Below are 20072 nucleotides of genomic sequence, written 5' to 3' on the forward strand. Positions count from 1 at the left end.
GTAGCTCTTATTCCCCATGTGCATTGACAGAGTGTCTCCTCTGGTCTTAATCATATTTGCTTGCCTTGCCTATTTCTCTTTTATCTGGTCACATCGCTCTTTTTATTCCCATTTACTTTATGTCTTTCTACAGTCACTTCTTTCTTGTATGTTTATTTTCATCTCCTCTTTCTTATTAACAGTCTCTCACTCCCAGGTATTGCCAAGCATATTTTTTTCATGATCTTTTCACATAAAAAAGAACATGCTCTTTTCTTTGATTGAAAAGTATCCTTGATCTGAATTCCACCTACTGTCCCAGAAGGTAGCATGTTAACTATTAAGCTACAGTTATTTTCATTACTTGCTATAGTATTAATTAATGTTGGTAGAAAGACATATAATACACATTTATGCAAGTCAGAAATCAAAGTGAAAAAGGCAGATACATGTTGGGATTTTGTATATTGTACTTATGTTAGAAAACTTGTTTGATATACCTAAAAGGATTGTAAAAGAGTACGAAAGAAACAATGAAAGTGTGGTGGCAGCCATCTCTTGAAATCCTGAGGAGAGACTCCTGCTGGAGGAATTCCAAAATTAAGATAATATTGTTAAGGAATTCCTTTGAAGCTAACTTGTGTTATTACGTAGTTTGTCCTCCCTTGCAGTCCGTCTCTCTCATCTCTCACTGACCTTATACCTTAGCCATCTTATTCCAGCTGCGCACAGAAATGAATACCGAGTTGTGTAGCAGCTCTGCATTGCAAGAGCAAGGAGAGGCTGAAAGAGGGCTGGGTAGGAAGTACTGCTTTCTGATGGCAAGTTGGAAAGACTAATTTGAAAGCAGCAGTTACCGCATCTGACAACTGGTAATCTTCTTAGTTTCCTCACATCATAGTGTGATAAAGTACAGACAGAGTTCAAGGTGAGCATCAGTTCATCCTTTGCTGTTATTAGTAACAGCTGTTTGCAACTGATGCCATTTGCACCAGTGTAGCAGAGAGTGGGAGTTCATGTTGATTGGGCAGGCTGCGGTGTAAATTTCTGCAGATCCAAATCAGACAGAAGATATTGCTTCTACTTAAACAAGGCTAGATTTTGTCCTGGCCAAGTTCAGGTGATTTTTGAAAGAGGAGAGAAGAGACACCTGGCTCCTTGATCTGCCATTGTTCTCTTCTTGGCTGTATCTCCCTTTCTGTGGTTCTGAATTAATGTTCTTCATGCTCACTCTGTCTCAGAGGAGGAGCAGCCCAAGTTGCATTGCTTTATTGTTCACAAGCTGTTTTCTGACTAAATAATGTTATTGCTGAGTGTGCTCCAGACTGTCCTGCCAAAGCTTTCCTTGCTGAATTCAGCATGCTTGTAAGTGTAAGGGACCTAAAACCCTTCCTGTGCAAAGCTCTCAGCTGAAATGTATATCCTGACTCCAACCAAATCATTTACCCTAGGGTGCAGAATAACAGCATTCCAAACATTTCTCTGAAATAAAAACACAACACCACAACCCTAAAGCTAGAAGCAAAATCACATTATTGATAAAATATATGAAAAGAAGCAGCTTCCATGTCACTTCTAATTGTCCTCTCCACAGGACATGAAAGCGCTGTGTTGGTATTGCTTTGTATAATAGAGGAGCCTGGTAGGTTTGTGGTGGCTACTTGTATTAGAAATGTGTGGAAAACCTGCAAAAGGAGAACATGGAAAAACAAGTTGTCTGTTTTGGGGCTTTCTATGTTAAGGATGGTTTGAATAATGCTAGCAAAAGCGCTCTGGCTTTGCCCTGCTCCAACACAGGAAAATGAAAAAGCAGCAGCGTCAGAAACTTTCTCTTTCCCATTGACTTCCTAGTAGTATATTACTATATGGACTGCCCCAGAAGACTGTTGCTGAGCTAGGATCTTGCTCAGCATTTAGAGGGATGCTTCACTTGATTCTCACATAGGCTTTCAGCCTTATTCAATGTGTAAATAATAGCCCAAGTTACTGATATTTAGAGAGCTGTATGTTGAAACAATGGTACGTGCAAAGTAAAAAGCTGAATAAATGAACGTGTTGGTTGGTGTCTGCCAAGTGAGCAAACAAACATATGTTAAGAATGGGAATAACCATAATTTGCTGAACTATTTCTGGTAGGAAAAAGAGAGGTGATGCAGCTTGAGAATTTGCACCATTCCAAGCATTTCAAAATAGATTGGCGTGTTTGGATGAATAAAATCTACAAGTTGTAGGTGGCTCAGAGTTCAAGATCATGAAAAATATTTACATTTAACTTCTTAAGCCTGCTCTATCTGATTTGGGTTTTTAAATTTCACATATTTCAAACCTCTTACCATTTTGTGAAAGAAAACTCACAACTGTTAGCTAAGTTTCACCATGAAAATGACATCCAGACTCTCTTGGATTTCTCATTTGCTTTCAGCAACTGCAGCATTCTCCTGGGGTGTCCCTAAAATTGTGCCCATTTGTGCTAAATACTGCCCGAAAATGCAGTGGCAGCTTTTTCTTTGATGGTGGGGATAGTTTAATGGAAAAGAAACTGAGGTACAGAGGAACAGAGATCATTTTTCTTAGGGTCACACAGGAAGCTCACAGCTGAATTTGAGAGTTGAACCTAAACCTCCTGAGTCTTAGTTCATCAGCCTTATAATATGAACTCCCTTCCTCCTGAGTGCTGGGATCTGTCTGACCTCCTAAGCAAATGCACAGGGCATGCTTCTCTCCCGATCTCGCAGGCTCTGTGGGGTCCTGGCTCTGAGGCTGCTGTTTGTTTACGGAGAAGGCTGTTGGTACACTTCTGCCTGTTGTCTGATCATTTCCCCCTGCCAAATGCACAGTTTCTTCTTCCTCGGCTTAGACTCAAAGCCAAACACCTCAGACCCTTGATCCAGAGTCACAGCGTTCTCTCCAGTCTCCTGATGATGATTATACTGTGTGCTGCTGGGAAGTGAAATCATTCCTGCTGGTCTTTACTTCTGTACCGAGCCATATAAGGGCTCATTAGAACAAAATTGCCAGGGGCCCTGACCCATACCTCTCCTGGGCTCTGAGGGTGAGGTTTTCTCTGACTGCACTTGAGCTAATAGTCGCCAGCAGGAGACCTGGACTTCGCTCTGTTTGGTTTTTTTGTGGACAGAGTGAAGAGGTGACGTTCCCCCCCTGCAGACAGACAAGGCTCTGTATTGGCTTTGCAGTGACTGGAATGAAGTTTGAATTTGACTGCAGCTGCAGTCAGTGTTAAAAATCAGCATTAACTTCTGCTCCATTTCAACTTGGCTAATACCTGCCAGCAGCTTCCCAGCAGTGACCACAGTTTACACTCCATTCCAAAGGAGAACTGAAATGGGATGGAAGTGCTCCTTGCCCCTGACACTGCTCAGCCCTTGGGGACAGCTGGATATTTCCATTTTTACAGCATAAGAGAGAATCCCATGTTTTGGGAGACAAACAGCAGAGACCTTGCCTTTTTTAGTAGGATGTGTAGCTGGAATATGCCATGTGGAAATGCCAGTGCAACACATGCCACTGACCTTGCACAGCAAGGAGTAGAAATGATGCGTGTGCCAATGGCAAGTATGGTACACTGTGATCTAAGGAGAGGCTCTTTCACATGCTGCTTTGTACCACCTGTGTCATACTGGTCTCCCTAGCTTAGCGCAGTGAGTGAGATACAGCCCTGACTGCTGTGTTCTGAATTTTCTAATTTTGCTTTTCCTGTTGCATTTTGCATAATTGCAGGGAAGAGGTGATCTGAGTAACACTTTACAGTAACTGAATATGACATCTATTGCTCAAGGAAGTCATAGGACTTTCCCAGTATTAATGGACTTATAATCAGAACTTCCTTTTTACATGTGGTGCAGTACATAAGGGGAGAACAGATCAGGTAACCATGGCCCACTTCTTTTGCTCTTGCCCTCCGTCCTGCCCAGAGGAACCCTCTGTCTTTCAGTTCCTCCAGCTGGTGCTTGCTGACTCCCTTGCTGCTTAAGGCTGTTTGAGTTTTAATTAAGAATGTGTGCAAAGTGCTTTGACAGCCTCAGGAAGAGGCTGCTGTAGATGGGCCAAGGATGTGAATATTTTTTTTTGTTTCACTTGTATTTCTCATCAGCTAGAATTGAATGTGAATTACTTGCATAGTTCATACAGATTTACCATCTGATGCAATGAAGGGGTTCTCTTTAATAACTGACTTGTCATGATCGGAAGTCATCTGCTTTGCTCTGAATAAAGATGGGGTTTTTCCTCCCTCAGGTTCCACTGTCTGGCATCCCGACTGTAAGCAATCCACTAAGACTGAAGATAAGCTACGGGTAAGCTGAATTCATGGCAATGACACACCAGATATTTTGCACACACAGTAACTGAATGTTGTTTTTAAGAGAGTGACTTTTTCCATGTTTTTTTTGCATAGCTGTCACCACTCTGGCAGAATAAACAGTGGAGGCACTTCAGAGGTATTGCTCTGATTTTTAGGCTCACCACCTTCACATACCTGTCTCAGTGCACTGCCTTAAAGATAGTGTCATTTACTGACATACAGACATGCCAAAGTCTCTAAGACACTTCATTTCATATCTCAATTATTGTGAGAGAGACTCTTAAGGAGAAAATGTGAACAGGGCAACTGCTACGATATATTTTAGTGGTTTTGCACATCTGTATAATTGCTGTATAGTTATCCCCTGTTCTGCATGGTTATTTACAGCATTTAGACAATAAGGACTCTTATTCCTTTGCCATCCAAATAAACCTCAGCCTAAAGTGATCCTAATTTGAATGCCAAGAAAAGCTGCAGTTACCCTCAGAGTCACCTCAGTATATCCAGACAAACTTTCTGGATCAAATCCTTGATAGCAATAATGCTGCACTGATAAATGCTGGAGCCTGGCTTTTTGCATGCACCAGGCAATTCTAAGCCCATATTCACTAATTCATCTTCTGGACAATTTACTCTTTTTGATGTCTCAGCTGGTCCTTTGAGCTTTGCTAATTTTTCAGGATATGAATATTAGAGACTGCATATGAATAAAATGTCTTTCAGACAAGGAAACTAAGATGTACTGGCATGAAGATACCTAGGATATCCTGTGGGTTGTGTTCTGTGTGTGGCTCATTCACAGGAAGCCACGTCCTTTAGAATTTATTCACATGCACTGGTCTGTAAAACATCCTCCGCAGAGAATTTACTATGGTTGTAGGTAACATGCAGATAAATTTTTGTTGAGCAGAGTTCATGTTAGTGTGGGCTGTACCGATAATACATAAGTATAATTGGCCCTAGATGGGCATGTGATCTAGCACAGCCAAACATCACTGTAGGCACCATTCAGCATTTGCACATTGTTCTGTCCTGACTTTCCATAAGAAAATGGAAAATTATGTCAGACTGGATTTTCTTCCTCATTTAACAATTTGAATGTAAGACAGTGTTTTGGCCCTGCTTAAGTGTCAGAATGCTTGTGCTTTGTAGTGAATTGTTGGGGTACAATACCTCCCTTTCACTTGGACCCAAGAGTCTTATCAAAGCACTCCTGAGTACTTTGCTGCTCTTATGAACCTTCTCGAGCTGACCTTATAAATCAGTTGGCTTATTTCCATTCCCCATGGAAATGGCCAAAGTCCTCTTCAAATATTTTCCTTTTTTCCGTCACACATTCAAGCATGTCAGTCTGCTTCCCCCTCAGCTAATTTTAATTGAAGTGACTAAAGTAAATTAATTCATCCACCTGCAAGACTTTGCCTAAGTGAGTTCTTGCAGGAAAATGAAGTGAAGCGAAAGAATGCATATTAAGGGAACATCTGAGAAATGTTATGGCACAGCTATCCAAGGTCGCCTTTTCCTGGATTAGAGTTTCTATGCAGAGGTTTAATATGTCTTTAAAAGGCATTGACAAATGCGCTGTACTGAAGCTAGCTGGAGAGATGGAGAATTTTTAGCATCAACTGTACATCACAGATAGTCTCTATCTACTCCGGTGCAAAGTCAGACACCTTATTTTAAAATCAGTCTGAGTTCACTTTGATGACTTCGACACACATTTCATTCTGCTGACTCAAATGAAGGCAGTAGCAAACAGGTAGGTACAGAAACAAATGAAACTGGGGAAACTGTGCGCTATTTGAACATGTCACCACTAAATTATGAACTGTACTTTGAATGACTTTCAGTTTCTTATGACATTCATTTAGACCTGATGTGAGAATTGGAATCTGGTTTGTGAGTTGACAAATATATGATATAGCCACTTTCAGGGTCAGGCCTAGATTTTCTGATGGTTCTGTAAACAGCCAGTGATATGGCCTATTTGCTCTGCTGGGTTTCCTTTCCCTATAGAGCAAAAAAAACCAAAAAGCCCTTTTATCATTGAAGTCACTTCAGAAGCTTTCAGCAAGTTCTGTTTTCTCTCAGTAACTGAGTTGTGATATAAACTAATCAACATTCTAGCTGGTCAAGATCTGAGATGGAGTTCATAAAAACAATGGTTGCTTTAGATCTTCCCCCCACTGGGTATTTGTGGAGGATTACAAAGCCAAAACAAGCAGAAAATAAAGCAACCGTATGTATGTTACAAAAATATACATTGCTTAGGGTTTTTTTCACAACTGTCTGGCTGTTCATGTTTCTGCAGGGATCAGTAAGTAACATAGATATTATAACGCACCGATTATTATCTAGCAAGTAGATATTAGTAACTTGATTGAATAAAGAGCTTAACCGCTGAGCTGGGGAAACTGCTTTCCTTTTCACTCATTTTTCCCTTTTGTGTTTCATGACAGCATTCCTCATCTGAGTTCTTTTATCCAAAGAGTCTGGTTCTGCGCAGGCCACGCTCTGCAGAGGTTTGCTGTTGTGATTTCATAGTGTTGATAATGGTCTTCTTTACTGAGAAGATTCTTCGTTATTGTCATTTGCTGCGCTTGCTACTACTTCTGCCACACAGCTTTCCTGCTATCACTTGCCACCATGGGCACTGACGCTGTATTTTGCATTGTGTGGTGCAGTGTTGTTAATTCTCACATTTTTTATTTTGCTTAATGAAATGCTTAAAATTAATTTTTTTTAGATTCAGATGAGCTCTTGGGGCTGTAGTATTGTTCTTCCAGTGTTACAGAAAGTTTTTCTTCTAAAACAAAAAATTAGAGTGCAAATATGAAGCAAATGAAAACAATGAAAAGCATCTGACTTTAAAGTGCTGGTTAAAAAGAAATAGTTGTTCATGAACAATGGCTCATGCTTTTTAGAAAAAAAAAAATGCCATCAGTTAAATCAGTTCCTTTTTTATATGTATTGACCAACTACACGTGAATACTTTAGTTGAGAAAGTATTTACGAAATACGTTCTATGTGCTGCCCAAGAGCATTTGCCTCTCTCTAATCTGGGGCACATCCACGTCCGAGTTGGGAGGTCCTCCCTGTCCTCTTGATTCTGGACTACCTTTCTACTTTCAGACTTCCTTGAGTTTGCTTGGCACCTACAAACACCACCCACTTCCATTTCTTCTCCTTCAGGGCAGTGTTTGTCTATTAGTTGTGTCTGCTGGGGGGGCACCTGTGGCTGTACTGCATGCAGGCACACTTGAGGTAGATTGCACCTGATAATGAAGTAAGAACGTAGTGGTATGGGCTTAGTACAGGCTAGCGGTGGGCAGACAGGCTGACAGAGTCTGTGCCACTGGATTTCCATTGTGTCTGCTCGTGCTGCCTTCACATCTCTAATTGCAAAGTAGAGATAGTCATATTATCAGCCAGGGCAGGATATTTGTGTTAGATGCAGTCTGCGGGATAGTGTTATGTGGTTGAATCCGATGCTGTGATTCAGTGGGAGTTCATGCAAGCCCTGTGCCCTTTGTCCTGCACAGTACTTCAGTCAGTTAACTTAGGATGTTGCAATGCATTAACCACTCCTGAACATTGCTCTCTCTGTTAGCTACAGAAATATGTATCAAGAAAATACAGCTATAAAGATGTGTTATTGGTGCTCCTCAGGAGAGCAATGTCTCCGCAGTCCTAGGCTTTATGGAATCAAATGTTGGAGTCTGAGAACAGCAAACTGTGGGACCATTTCACTCATCTTTTAGGCCAGTGTAGTGGGTTTTTGCATTCAGTTTAGCATGCATGAGTCTGAGTTTCCGGTGCTGAAATCCAGGAGCCTTAGGATTAAAAAACCAAATCCTATCCAATGTATTAGAAAAATAAGCAAGGCAAAATAGGAGCAGCCCATGTCAAAATAAAAGTATGGTCTCTTTCTTGCTTTGTAGACTGTGTAGGATACAAATAGCTTAGGGCCAGATGAATATCCTCTTGTGTAAATTTGGTCAGTATTAAATTCTGTTTAGATTTACATGCTGATTATACAAAATGTAATTCAAGGCAGATTTTGGCTTCAAGTGTTCTTCTGCAGAGTAGACGCAAAGGTGCTATCATTGCCGTTGCTATAAAGATGGGCCAAAGGCTTGAATCTACATGAAAATTGTAGAGTGAAATCCTGTGAATTCTCTGAGAAGTTTGCTGTTGAATTCAGTATGTTCCGGACTTCCCACTTCATTTTCTTCTGCTTTCCACTTAAGTTACTGTTGATGAAGGCTACGTTTGCACGAGTAGTCTTGTAAAAGTTTGTTTGGTAACAAAGTGCCTTCAACGATTAAGTGCTGAAAATTCATTCTCCTCTCTGGCCTTTGTGTCTAGAAAGGAAAGAAAAATTAGTTGTAACCTATTAATATGTGTGTCTGTGTGAGTTTGAACTAAACTTGTTCACTAGTTTTGTCTTGATGCGTACATAGTGTAGATTTTTTAGGCAGAGAAATAATGAATGCATGCATTTGAAGGAAACACTCTTTTAAGGAGAAGGGTGCAGTTAAACTAGCAGACAGGCACAATGAGTGCTGTAACACTGAGGTGCGTTATTGGTCTTGTACACAGCCACTGAAAATTACTGAAATCCATAGGAAGCCTGTGTTTAATAAACCCTGGTTCCAAGTCCTAAATAACTGTAAAACCTTGCAGTTGATGAAGCAGGTAGTCAGAGTAGAAAGTGTTGTACTGAGAAAGCCAAATTCCTTGCTATTGCAAAATTGTGCCTGCCTAGTAGAATAAATTACTTCTATTAATTTATAAACATGCTTCACTTAAAGTAGCTTCTGAGGTTTAGAGAATTTGTTTAAGCTATAATGTTAAACGTTATTAAGTGAAAACATATTCATTCTTCTGCAGCTATTATCACCGCCTTGCATAATGAACTCTATCAAAAAACTAAGGCAGGTACTGTAAACAATGCTGATGATGCCTTTGTTAAACAATAGTGCATCCATTTGGCCAGATGTTCTTGGGATCAGTTTTGATCTGGTTGCCTGCACTTTTAAGTTTTTATAGAGCATGATTCTGAACATCTGTACTTGAGAAAGCCAGAGCCACCACATTGTAGCAGTATCTGGATGATGTGAATGGCTCTAGTGTGGATTTTTTTTTTAAGAAGTTATTTATTTAGGTGATGTGCCATGCATGATGACATGACAAACTGAGGTAAATGCAGATAAACGTCTTAAGCTTTGCAATCTAATATTAAAATAACAAGCTAATCAGTTTGGGGCATATGCATGGGTGATACGATAATTGAGGATTGAAATTCACAGCGAACCTAATAGGATGAGAATGACAGTTGGTGTTACCTCTACCAATCTGCAAATGAATTTGGTAAAGAACTTTTGCATTGAAGACAAATGCATGGAATGAAGAACAAAAACACAAAAATAAGAAGTCTGTGATAAAGTGGGAAATAATACTGAGAAGTCTTGCAGATACTTTAGATGCTTTGTGATCTGGTTCTTTCCTTTGGCTCCTTTAATGACATGCATGAATGTCTATTGACTGAATTTCTATTGATTTTTTTCATATACTTCATAGACTTCCTGTATCTGGTACAGACATCCCATATTGATATATTTACTACTTTTGCATCCATTTGGGTGGAAGAGGAAAGAAAAAAACAGATGACTCTTCTACTGTCAGAAAATGTGGAGAAAGGCCATGCACCACAAGAAAAGAAAAAAGATTAGTTGTAGTTCTTCATAGAAATTCACTTTAAATTTCTCTGCACAAAGGTGGCATTATGAAAAGCTCTATTTGAATCCTTCAAGAACAAGAACAATCATATAAAGAGTATTTCAGATCTGTTTGTAGAAGTAGTAAGGCAGCTTAACTTGTTTTGTTCCTGGGAGTGTAGAACAAGTGTCACAGGACTATTGTGATGGAAGGAAATACCTCTAAATTAATGCATTCATATTAAAGGACGTTTTCTCTAATTTCTTTACCTGTCTTCTTCCAATAATGTGTGCAAGAGATGCTCACATGATACCTCCACTGAAGGTTAAAGATTAAATCAGGGGTAGCTGCTGTTCCTGTTTCACCTGTGCTCTGATCAGCTCTCCTCTAGGGTGGAATTTACACCCCATTGCAGTTACATCAATAGAGAACTTGACCTCCAGTGTGTCTCTTGCCACCTGTTTAAGATATGAAGTCACAACAGTGGTACGCAGGGTCAGGGATTCTCGACTGCTAATGAAGATGTAATGTACAATCTAATAAAAGCCATACCTCATCACAGATTTTCAGTCAGGAGCTATTATTATAGGTCTACTAGGAGAGGAGCCAACCATAGCAACTAAAAGTATGCCAGAGGAACAGCTTATATCAAGGAATCTTTAGTGTATATTTGTTAAGGCAAGCAGCACAAATGTTTTTAAGTGCAATGCAATTGTCTTTAGGGGAAAGTGCAAAGCTGTGAAGGATTCCAGACCATATGGGAGCAGCAGAGTAGGAAATAGTTAGCCATCTGTGATAGAAACAGCCTGTGTAATTCAAAACAAGAAACAGGGCAAAGTGAGGCAGGAAGGGTGAGAGTAGATGTAGAAGTCCTTGGGTTTTGTGCACTGTCTTCAGGGATATGTCGTAAACTTAAGCAAGATACAAGACTGGGAGCGAATAGAAGAGCCACAGAGTTCCAGGTCTGCTTGGATTAAGCTCCTCAGGAGAGGAACGATGTGTGCTCACGCAGTGGCTGGCAGGATGGCATCCTGCCCAGGGAATGTGGAGGTTTGCAACAGATGGAAGGTAAAATTGATGTATGCAGGAAGAATTACAGAAAATAGAGAACTGGTTTTAAAGGGTGTCATATCTGGCTCATGGCTGTGTTAATGGGATGGTAACGAGGAACTTGGAGCAGAAACACAGTGAGGAAATGAAGAACAGGTGCTACAACTTGCCAGTCCACCTGACAACTGCTCCTGTACTCCAACCTAAGAAAGCTGTTAGCAGGTTGTGGCTGAAACTATCTTCTTAAGGTTTCTAACTTTATTTAATAAATTCACTGAAATGATAAATACAAGTGAATTTTCCTTTGCTGAAAAGGTTTTTAGCAGTGACACTGAGAGATGAGACTAAGGAGATGGACCGAGGGCTCAGAATTTCTTGTTTTCTGAAGTGATTGTAAAAGATCCAGTGCGAAGAGTAACCCAGAGGGCCTGCCAGGTGGGAAGAAGCCGTAACTGCCTCTAACGCTTGTTTTCCTACAACAGAGAGAATTGAGCAGACGAAACTCTTAAAGTATGTCTGCCAAAAGCCAAAGGTAACAGAGGCACCCCTAACAGTACCTCAACTACTTAATACTGTTCCCTATGTTGTAATGAAAACAGTTGTTTTCCATAGCAACTGCAGCAACATGTTACATGTGTCTCCACTCAAACAGACAGTGGTGTGAAATGGCAGAATGGAAGGGGGAATAAAGTGTTTCTCAACAACAGCCAGATTTTCCAGCTTAATTCTTGTAACATTTCCATGAAACAAGTGGTTGTTGGTGGTTTTTTTGCTTTGATTGCATCATGGGAGGAGCTTAAGGGCAGCTGAGAAATTTCTGTTCCCTTTTGGGATGTAGGAATTCGCAGCTACAGAGAGAAAAGGAAAGAAACACATAAAGGTCCAGCTGAGAAAGTGTTCTCAGATGTGCTCTGGAGAGGATTTGTGACTATGTTGGTCCACAGCCACATCTGCTCTCTTTGATCTGAATCTTCACGTTTTTTGGTGGAACATGTTCAAAGCCTTTTATTCCTCTGACCCTTCCTGAATATGGTGATTTCATTTCCACAAATGAAGTCAGAGAAAGCCTGCTGTATGATCCATGACTAGTCTCTAGCATTTTTTATACGGATGGTTCTAATCGCTTTCCTGGCTGTGAAATAAAAGGTAGAAAGACTCTGAGATCTGTTGAAGGATCCTTTCAGGAAATGTATGCTGAGAGATAAGAAAGGTCCAGTAGACTTGTTGTGTTCACTCCAAATATTTCCTAAGAAAAATCAGCGAGCCAGGCTGTCAAGCCTTGTTTCCCTTCAGTGTGTGCCTGAAGGTCCCTTAGTTCAATGTCACAAGCTGACGAGGTAAGAACTATTTACCAAGATTTAATTTTCAGTGACTTTGAAGTATCCCACTACACTAGTGTCATCAGAGTCATCTGCTGATGCATTGTTTTGTGATGGGATTTGGTTCTTTGCAGTCAATTAGGGAGCAAAAATTGTTCGTGGTTTCTCAGTTGCAAGTGGGATATTGTTGACTACCTTTGTGTGTGTGCTGCATGCCAAGTTTAGGAGTAATTGCCACAGTAGCCTGGGTGACTTTTGGTCGAATAGATGTTTTTCAAATTCATCAAGTTTTCAGGATCTCCCCATCTCAGTGATAAGTTATTTTGTCTCCTGTCACAAAACTTCCCCCACGGAATCAGTGTCTGTTTAGTCCTGATGAAATGTTAGAAAATCTACTAAATGTGTAACAGCACTTGCTCTGTAGGGGTGTGACTGTTCGCATGAATTTCAGTTTGCAGGACATCATTGTCATTACACATCAGAACTTTTGCAGTATGGGGAATCATGAAATTTCAATCAACAGTTTAGCTTTCATGTTGCATCTAGATTGTGCTGCAGATGTAGGGAACAGCTCCAAGCCAAGGATTTCTGGTACTTAGAAGGACTGAATTCAGTTCTGTATCATAATGGAAATCCAGTGATTGAACATCCGGAAAGTGATAACATGCGTGCTGTGCTCCTCTCAACAGTTTTGTCTGCTGAACTGCTGATACCTCTAGCTGTTTGTGAACTAACATTTTGATAAAATGATCAGCAGGACTATCCTGGACTGTACTTTGTATGGCTCCTTGCATTGTCTCTGGCAGGTGTTGTTTGATTTTGTTCATTATTGTTGTCAGTCTTTTGCATTGTATGATTTAGAACACCTCTTACCCCTCTCACAGCACTCCTTCCCCTACCAAAAAAAAAAGCCCACGTGCCTCACAAGATTGTGAAATTTGCCAGAATGCTTGCATTTGTGTTGACATTTTTTCCTAAATTCGGTTAATTTCAAGATGTATGCAGATTTCTTCACTTAAAACCAAAATTACCAATGTTAATGGCTTCAGGTTGCTCTGAAAAGTTTCTTTTTGTTTTTTAGCCTACAAGAACATCATCAGAAAGCATTTATTCCAGACCAGGTTCCAGTATACCTGGCTCTCCAGGCCACACTATCTATGTAAGTATGCCTTCTGATGAATAAGCTGCCGATCCCTTGCTTGTACATGAAATACTCCATGCTGAAATAAATCACTTTTATACTGATGCTAATGCCTTTATTCTAGTGGTTAAATTGTTAAAACTCTCACCATGTATTTTTCATAACTACAGAATTTCAAGAGCAGAGTAGGCCTTTTCCAGGTCACATTTCCCTTAGAAAGATACAGTAAATCTCTTGAAGTCACTTGGTGATGTGGAGAGGGACAGAAGGCAGACAGGTCATTTGACTTTGTTAGGGGTTATGTGAGGAGATCTGTGCACCTCGATATGCAGTTCTTGAGAGATCTACTGTCTGCAGTTGCAGGACATGGGGAGGAGGGTCAGCTACACTAAAAGAAGCCTGTCTGGTACAACACCTTCCTTTTCAGAAGTCAGATGTTTTGATTGTGGAAGGAAAGGTGTTTTTTATTTAAGAACAAAAATGATACTAAGCATCCTTCTTTTACTAAACTAACAGTGTTGAAAATGCAAAGCTATTGATATACTATTTTATTTGTGGTTACCTGACATGTAGAGTTTAATATGATTCCTTCAGTAATCAAGCCTCCTCTTTCATTATTTTAGAGGGTCTCTTTCACTTCTTGGCCTCATTATTGGTACCTTTTGAGCCCGTAAGATCTTAGAAATTAAAAGTGGAAATACATTAGCAGAAGGTTGGCCCAAAATTTTCAAAGGAATAATGTTTTTCTCCTCTTTTCGTACCACTTTTCCAGGCATTTCAGTACCTTTTTTTTTCTTGGAAGAGAAGTCCACAGGGTCAAAAAAAAAAAGTCATCTTTTGTGGCTGTACTAATCCGGTTCTAAGGAGGAAGAATATCAACTCAAATGTACTTGGGTGAATAACAGAATAACTCAGCCTTCTCAAACTTGCTGTATTTCTGTGCATATAACCTACACTTCCAAAAACTCACATCCATGTAAGAGTCCTGTTCCTTGAAAGTCCATATAACCTTCGTCCTCATATAAAACATGCTCTCAGATAACCTACACAAAACCCAAGGCAGAAGTGGAAGGTAACAGCTAAGGAAGAAAATCACAGGAAGACAATTTAGTGAGAGAGAGTCCCTTAGGAGGGGAGCAAGGATGAAGGTATGCTGGGAAGAAGAGGCAGACTACAGGGCAAGCTTTCTTTTCTGTTACCTATGCATAATGCTGAATCACTGATTTCATAGATAACCTTAAGATTATATAGGTGAAAATGTAGTGTAAGACACAGAAATTTATCAGTTACATGTATAATGTACAACAATGCAGAAAAATTACCAAAATTACAAATCTCAAGTCCTGAGTTTGAGTTAAATACTAGTTCTTCAGTGCATTTCAACAACAACAAAAATTAGCTGATACATTAAAAATGTTCACACTGCGGATATCAAAACACAGAGCATGTCCTGGAGAACTGCCATTCTGCTGGTAATATCAACTTCATAAACTGTAGCTTAATGAATTTAACTGCTGCTCAACACCACAGTCTGTAGGGCAACATGGTGGCCTAGACCAGGGTCTACAAAAATGTCTATGGTAATTTATATTGGATTAAGAATATCCAGACATATTTGCAGCTCATTAACAGACTGTGGTAAAAATATTACAGAAAAAACATACATTAATATACCTATGTATTTTAAGGGTTAAATTGGCTTAAGGTATTTTGTTATATCTGGTGAGTAAAAACTAAACAGATTTGAGGCCATTTTTGGAAAGTTAATTTCCTAACTATTTCAAACTTTACTTCTCTATCAAAAAATGTTTAGTATTGTTTCTAATTTATGGCATTGCTTAAGAACCACCAAGACGAGTGGTTGTTCGGAGAGCTTGGGAAGGCAAATGCACTTTAATCTGAAAATACTAGGTGCTAGTACTCAGGAAGGAACTGAATGTGAGTAGAAACAGATCAGCCTTGTTTCCTTGTACAGCCTACTATGAATAACTAAAATACCTAGTAGAAGAGTTGAAAACCGATTTGAATATTCTCTTTCAGTTTTAATCATCAAATGTATTTCTGTAAGGTAGGTAAGAATATATGATGATTTTTTTTAAAGTCATCTTTTAAGTAAGGAAAGATATTAGCTATATAAACTATATGTAAGGCCTCTTTCTAGCTCCTTCTAATGGGTGCAGCTGTCTTTGGAACTGATTTCCTACTTCCATTTTTTAACTAGGCAAGAGCTCCTTGCAGTTTTAGTGGAAAAAATAGTCAATGTTAGTACTATGTAGTATGCAGTTAGTAAGCAACATATGCCTTAGTCAAAAGCTTGGGTATAGGTTGAGTGATGAATGCAATATAATAATTTCATTTGGGAGTTTGGATACCCAGTCCTGACAAATAGTCCTGCTTGCCTTTTTATTTCCTTGTAATAAGTTGTGTTTCCTCTCGTGTGCACAGTTATAAGTTGAATTTCTGTCTGTGGTCTTCTGCATGGAATCCTCTCATAATCTCTGTAATCTGCAAACTAAGTTGATGTTATCATACATTTTACATATGGGAAAACAAGAGCAGAAAGGTGAAAATACTTGCCTGAGGCCACAAAATGAGTCATTTGCAGAGTTGAAGTTTCCAGCTCACTACTGGGGATAAGAAACTTTCGTATTCGATCTATACATGCCATGTTCTTTCTTTCCTAAACTGAGAAAACACTGTGCTTTTGCAGAAGAGGCCTGCTGGAGAAGAACAAGAAGCAATCACTTCGCATGTAGAATGCCAAAAAGGGTTTTCCGTAGCAACAGTGTGACAACAAATACACAAAAATCATAAATTGTGTAAAACAGAAATTACCAGTGCATTTGTGTAAGTTAATTTATCTTCTGTCTTTGACCTTCAGGCAAAAGTAGACAATGAAATCCTTGATTACAAGGATTTAGCAGCCATTCCCAAAGTCAAGGCCATTTATGACATTGAACGTCCAGACCTAATAACTTATGAGCCATTCTACACTTCCGCCTACGAGGACAGACAGGAGAGACAGAGTCTTGGAGAGGTAATGAACCAACAAGCAACTCATTCTGCTATACGCTTTGTTCAAAGCCTGCTTCGCTTCTATCCTCTTTTGAAACAGTTTCTAATTGACACTCCTAGATGTTGCTGCTGCTGTTCACAGTGCTTTTTGTCTGTTTGATCTGGGTTTAATGGGAACAATCATGATGATGCCTCATGTGCGAAACTGCACAATTAAACATACAATTAAACACCTACATTAACACTAGCCACTGGCAGAGGGATGGCAGGGGGGAGGATTGCAGGCTGTCTGTATGTGCATTCTCACAACTCACATGGATATCCTAGTCTTTGGGTACAGCAAAGTCCAGAACGTGAGGCAAAAGCCAACCTGGTGGTGTGCTGTGAAGCACCGATATTCACAACAGAATATGAGGAATACCATGATTTTCTATGGCAGTAAAAGGATTAAGAGCAGTGGGATGCTTTCTCTCACACATATTGAAGGCAAATATATTTCCAGAGCACTTTGCCAGACATACTGGATAAAATCTGAACTAGGTCAGGATGAAGTGCTCTTCCACCTGGGAAAGCAGGTTAGTTGTGTTATGGAAATAGCTGCCTCACATTTTAAACTGCTGACATTTAGTAAGGATTCTTGTATCCTGCAATGAGAGAAAAAACCCTGATTTATTCTCTTAAATTTGTATTTAAAGATATCTTTCAGGTTATAGGGTCCCCCAGTTTTCTCAGGTGAACTTCCATAGCTGCAATTACTATTTGCATGGTTCCAGTGCAGATCGTGAAGCAGGTTTTGTCATGTAATACCATCTGACTGTAAATCAGACTTCCTGAATGCAAATCTAAATGGACATGGAAATGGATTTACTTCCTTGCAATCTCAGTGACTTTACTGACTGTAACTGAATTGAGTATGAAGATGAGCTGAGGAAGAAGGAAGTACAGTAAATCATTCAGGCACCAGTGGTCTGAAGATGCCCATATCAGTGACTGATAATCTGCTTTCTTAGCAAAGTGTTCTGCCCACCAACAGATCAGAGCTGCCTCAGTTTTTCTCCTTTGTTCTTTAATGTTTTATAGGGTTAGTCTTTTAAATTATAAAATGAGTTGGAAATTCAGGAGACTGTTCAGCTCAGGAATAAGATGAGAGATTAACAGGTCAGAATATTACAGAATTTCCCCCTCAAGTTTATATTGGTAGTGAATCCAGCTGACACCTGGTTCAAAACCACTGTGAGATGCATTGGTGACCTCTGACCAGGTCCAACAGGCCTTACCCATTCCACAAAACCCTCTACAAACACAAGTCTCTTGTTAGTCACAGAGGAGGAACTACTCTCACCCAGAGAAGGTGAACTATTTGTTAATCCTTAAGGGGAGGCTTCTCTCTGACAAAGCAGTATGTTGGAAGCTGATAAAGCAGTATGGTGGAAGCTGTCTGCTGTTACGCTTGTTCTGGAGATAAGCAAAAGCCTTTGGGGTTTTCTTACCCCGTATTGTCACCAACATTAAATCCAGTTAATTTCTGGTGACTACAGAAATTTGTTCTGGAAACAGAAGGGCTCTCACATCCTTTTCAGAAGATCCGAGTTTTCCACCCAATGCTACTGCTGACTTCTGTCACCTTGGGCAAGTTACCTCACCTCTTTGTGCCTGTTTCTCCTCCCTTCCCTTGCCCTAATGAGAACATGAGCCCATTGGGGCGGAGTGATCGGTTACTTTGTGTTTGTGTTGTGGTAATTGAGTGACAACAACCTTGGTACATCATACATCAGTCACCATCATCCTTAAAAAGCAAAGGAGGTGACACGGCAGTCATGGCAGGGATTTGCAGGCTTTGAGTGATTTAACCTGCATTCTCTTTGCAAAGTGTGTGTATGTGGTGGTGTTAAATAAAAGGGAACCTGGAGTTTAAGCTTGTACACTAGAAATGCCCTTCACCGTGATTTAAAAAAAAAAGAAAAATCACCAAACTCAGCTAAGAAAGATTTCTGAATGTACAAGGGAGATGTGCAAGAGGCACCAAAGTTAATCCAGTGGTGGAGACAAACCTTAATTACAAGGAATGGGCTACAAGAAAATTATATAGTTTAGCCATAGAAAGTGAGAAAACACAGCATGAGACTCTCTTCTTTATTGCAATGGAAGGGAAATGCTTTGAAAAGTTTCTCACTCATAATCTCTTTTGTTCAGTTAAATCCCAGTCTTGTTTTTCTGGAAGTCTGTGATGAAAAATGTTTTCACATAGCACCATCTAGCGGGACCAGGCATTTTAGTTACAGACCCACCAGCAGTTAGCAGCGGAAGAGAAAAGGAGCTCATGAAGAGGTGGTTTAGCTTCTAATATAAAAGAAATGAAGAGATACGAAATGAGATCTGTAAATAAATTTTCTGCTACTGAGGCTGACCCTTAATGTGGTGATAAAGTTTCCAGAAACTGTCAGTTACTCAGGTTCTTCATGTCCTAGAACTTCTGCCCTGCTAGCAGCAGCCTGATTGGCACTGAAATCGTCTTTTCTCAGCTCTGAGTTTTGTTGCATAAATCTTGAGAAAAGCAGCATTTTACCTGCATGTCCTTTGTTTCTAGTATTCTGTCTGTTGAAAGCACTGAATGTCTGTAACAGCTTTCAGTAAACAAGCTGATGTAAAATGAGAAAAGGATTTTTTTTCTAATGTGATAGATGCTTCAAAATGGAGCAGGCATCCTACCTGGTGGTTCAATAAAAAGACAGTTAAAGGTCGGTGCGAAATGCTGGAACTTGTGTTGTAAAATGACACCTGTAAAAGTTTGCAGAAATTTCCCAGAGCACAAAATGTCCTGTATGATTTCAGGTATTAGAGCAGCCCCTTAGATCTCAAAGTGATAGAGCATTGAGCCTGTTGCAGTGAGTAGAAGTTTTACTGTAAATTTGGTCAGAACAGGCTCTCTACCCAGACTTCCCCCCCGCAGTCTGGAGTCATCACTCTGTATTTCCACTGGCTTACTATTCTGGAACTGAGCTGTTTCTTCTCAGTCAACTGCACAGTGTATTTCAAACTGACTAGTGTAGACTTCTGTGATAGACCAGATTTTAAAAGACCTCATAAACCCTGAAGAACGAAGCATTCCTTGGCAGACTGAGAGTTTGAGATATGGCAGTTCAACTGTGCATGATAAAACAGTAAGTTGGCTGCAGAGTGTCGTTCCATTTCCCAAAAAGTAACGAGATGATGTCAGATACTGATGGAGTAAAAATACATGAAAGGTTGGTCATGGATTCAGCATGTTACTTTCTGGGATGCCTTCCCAGTCTTAGATTCCTGTGACTACCTTTTACAGTAGTCATTACCTTAGTATATAGGCAACCACAGCAGATTATGGAAATTTGTTTATTTACAGTAACACATAAATTGCTAGTAGAAAAATGTGGGAAGGCACATCACAACATGTGCTTTTTTCATTCATTTTGAAAGTTTTAGATTAACTCTCAGTTTTTGTGGAGAATGATGCTACAAAGCACTGTGTACAATATGTTTCATGTGGAGC

General features: G+C 39.9%; 1 protein-coding gene across 2 annotated transcripts in view; it reads left to right on the forward strand.

Moving 5' to 3' along the window:
- The window catches only part of ABLIM1 (actin binding LIM protein 1), a 162889-nt gene that overhangs the window by 111103 nt on the left and 31714 nt on the right, over positions 1–20072 (forward strand). For both annotated transcript variants that reach the window (XM_050899019.1, XM_050899018.1), the window contains 3 exons: positions 4234–4292; positions 13472–13549; positions 16413–16568. In XM_050899019.1, the coding sequence (XP_050754976.1) occupies positions 4234–4292; positions 13472–13549; positions 16413–16568 (293 nt within the window). The remainder of the gene's footprint in view (positions 1–4233; positions 4293–13471; positions 13550–16412; positions 16569–20072) is intronic.

The sequence above is a fragment of the Gymnogyps californianus genome, chromosome 6 (assembly GCF_018139145.2).
Source record: "Gymnogyps californianus isolate 813 chromosome 6, ASM1813914v2, whole genome shotgun sequence".
In the NCBI taxonomy this organism is placed as follows: Eukaryota; Metazoa; Chordata; class Aves; order Accipitriformes; family Cathartidae; genus Gymnogyps; species Gymnogyps californianus.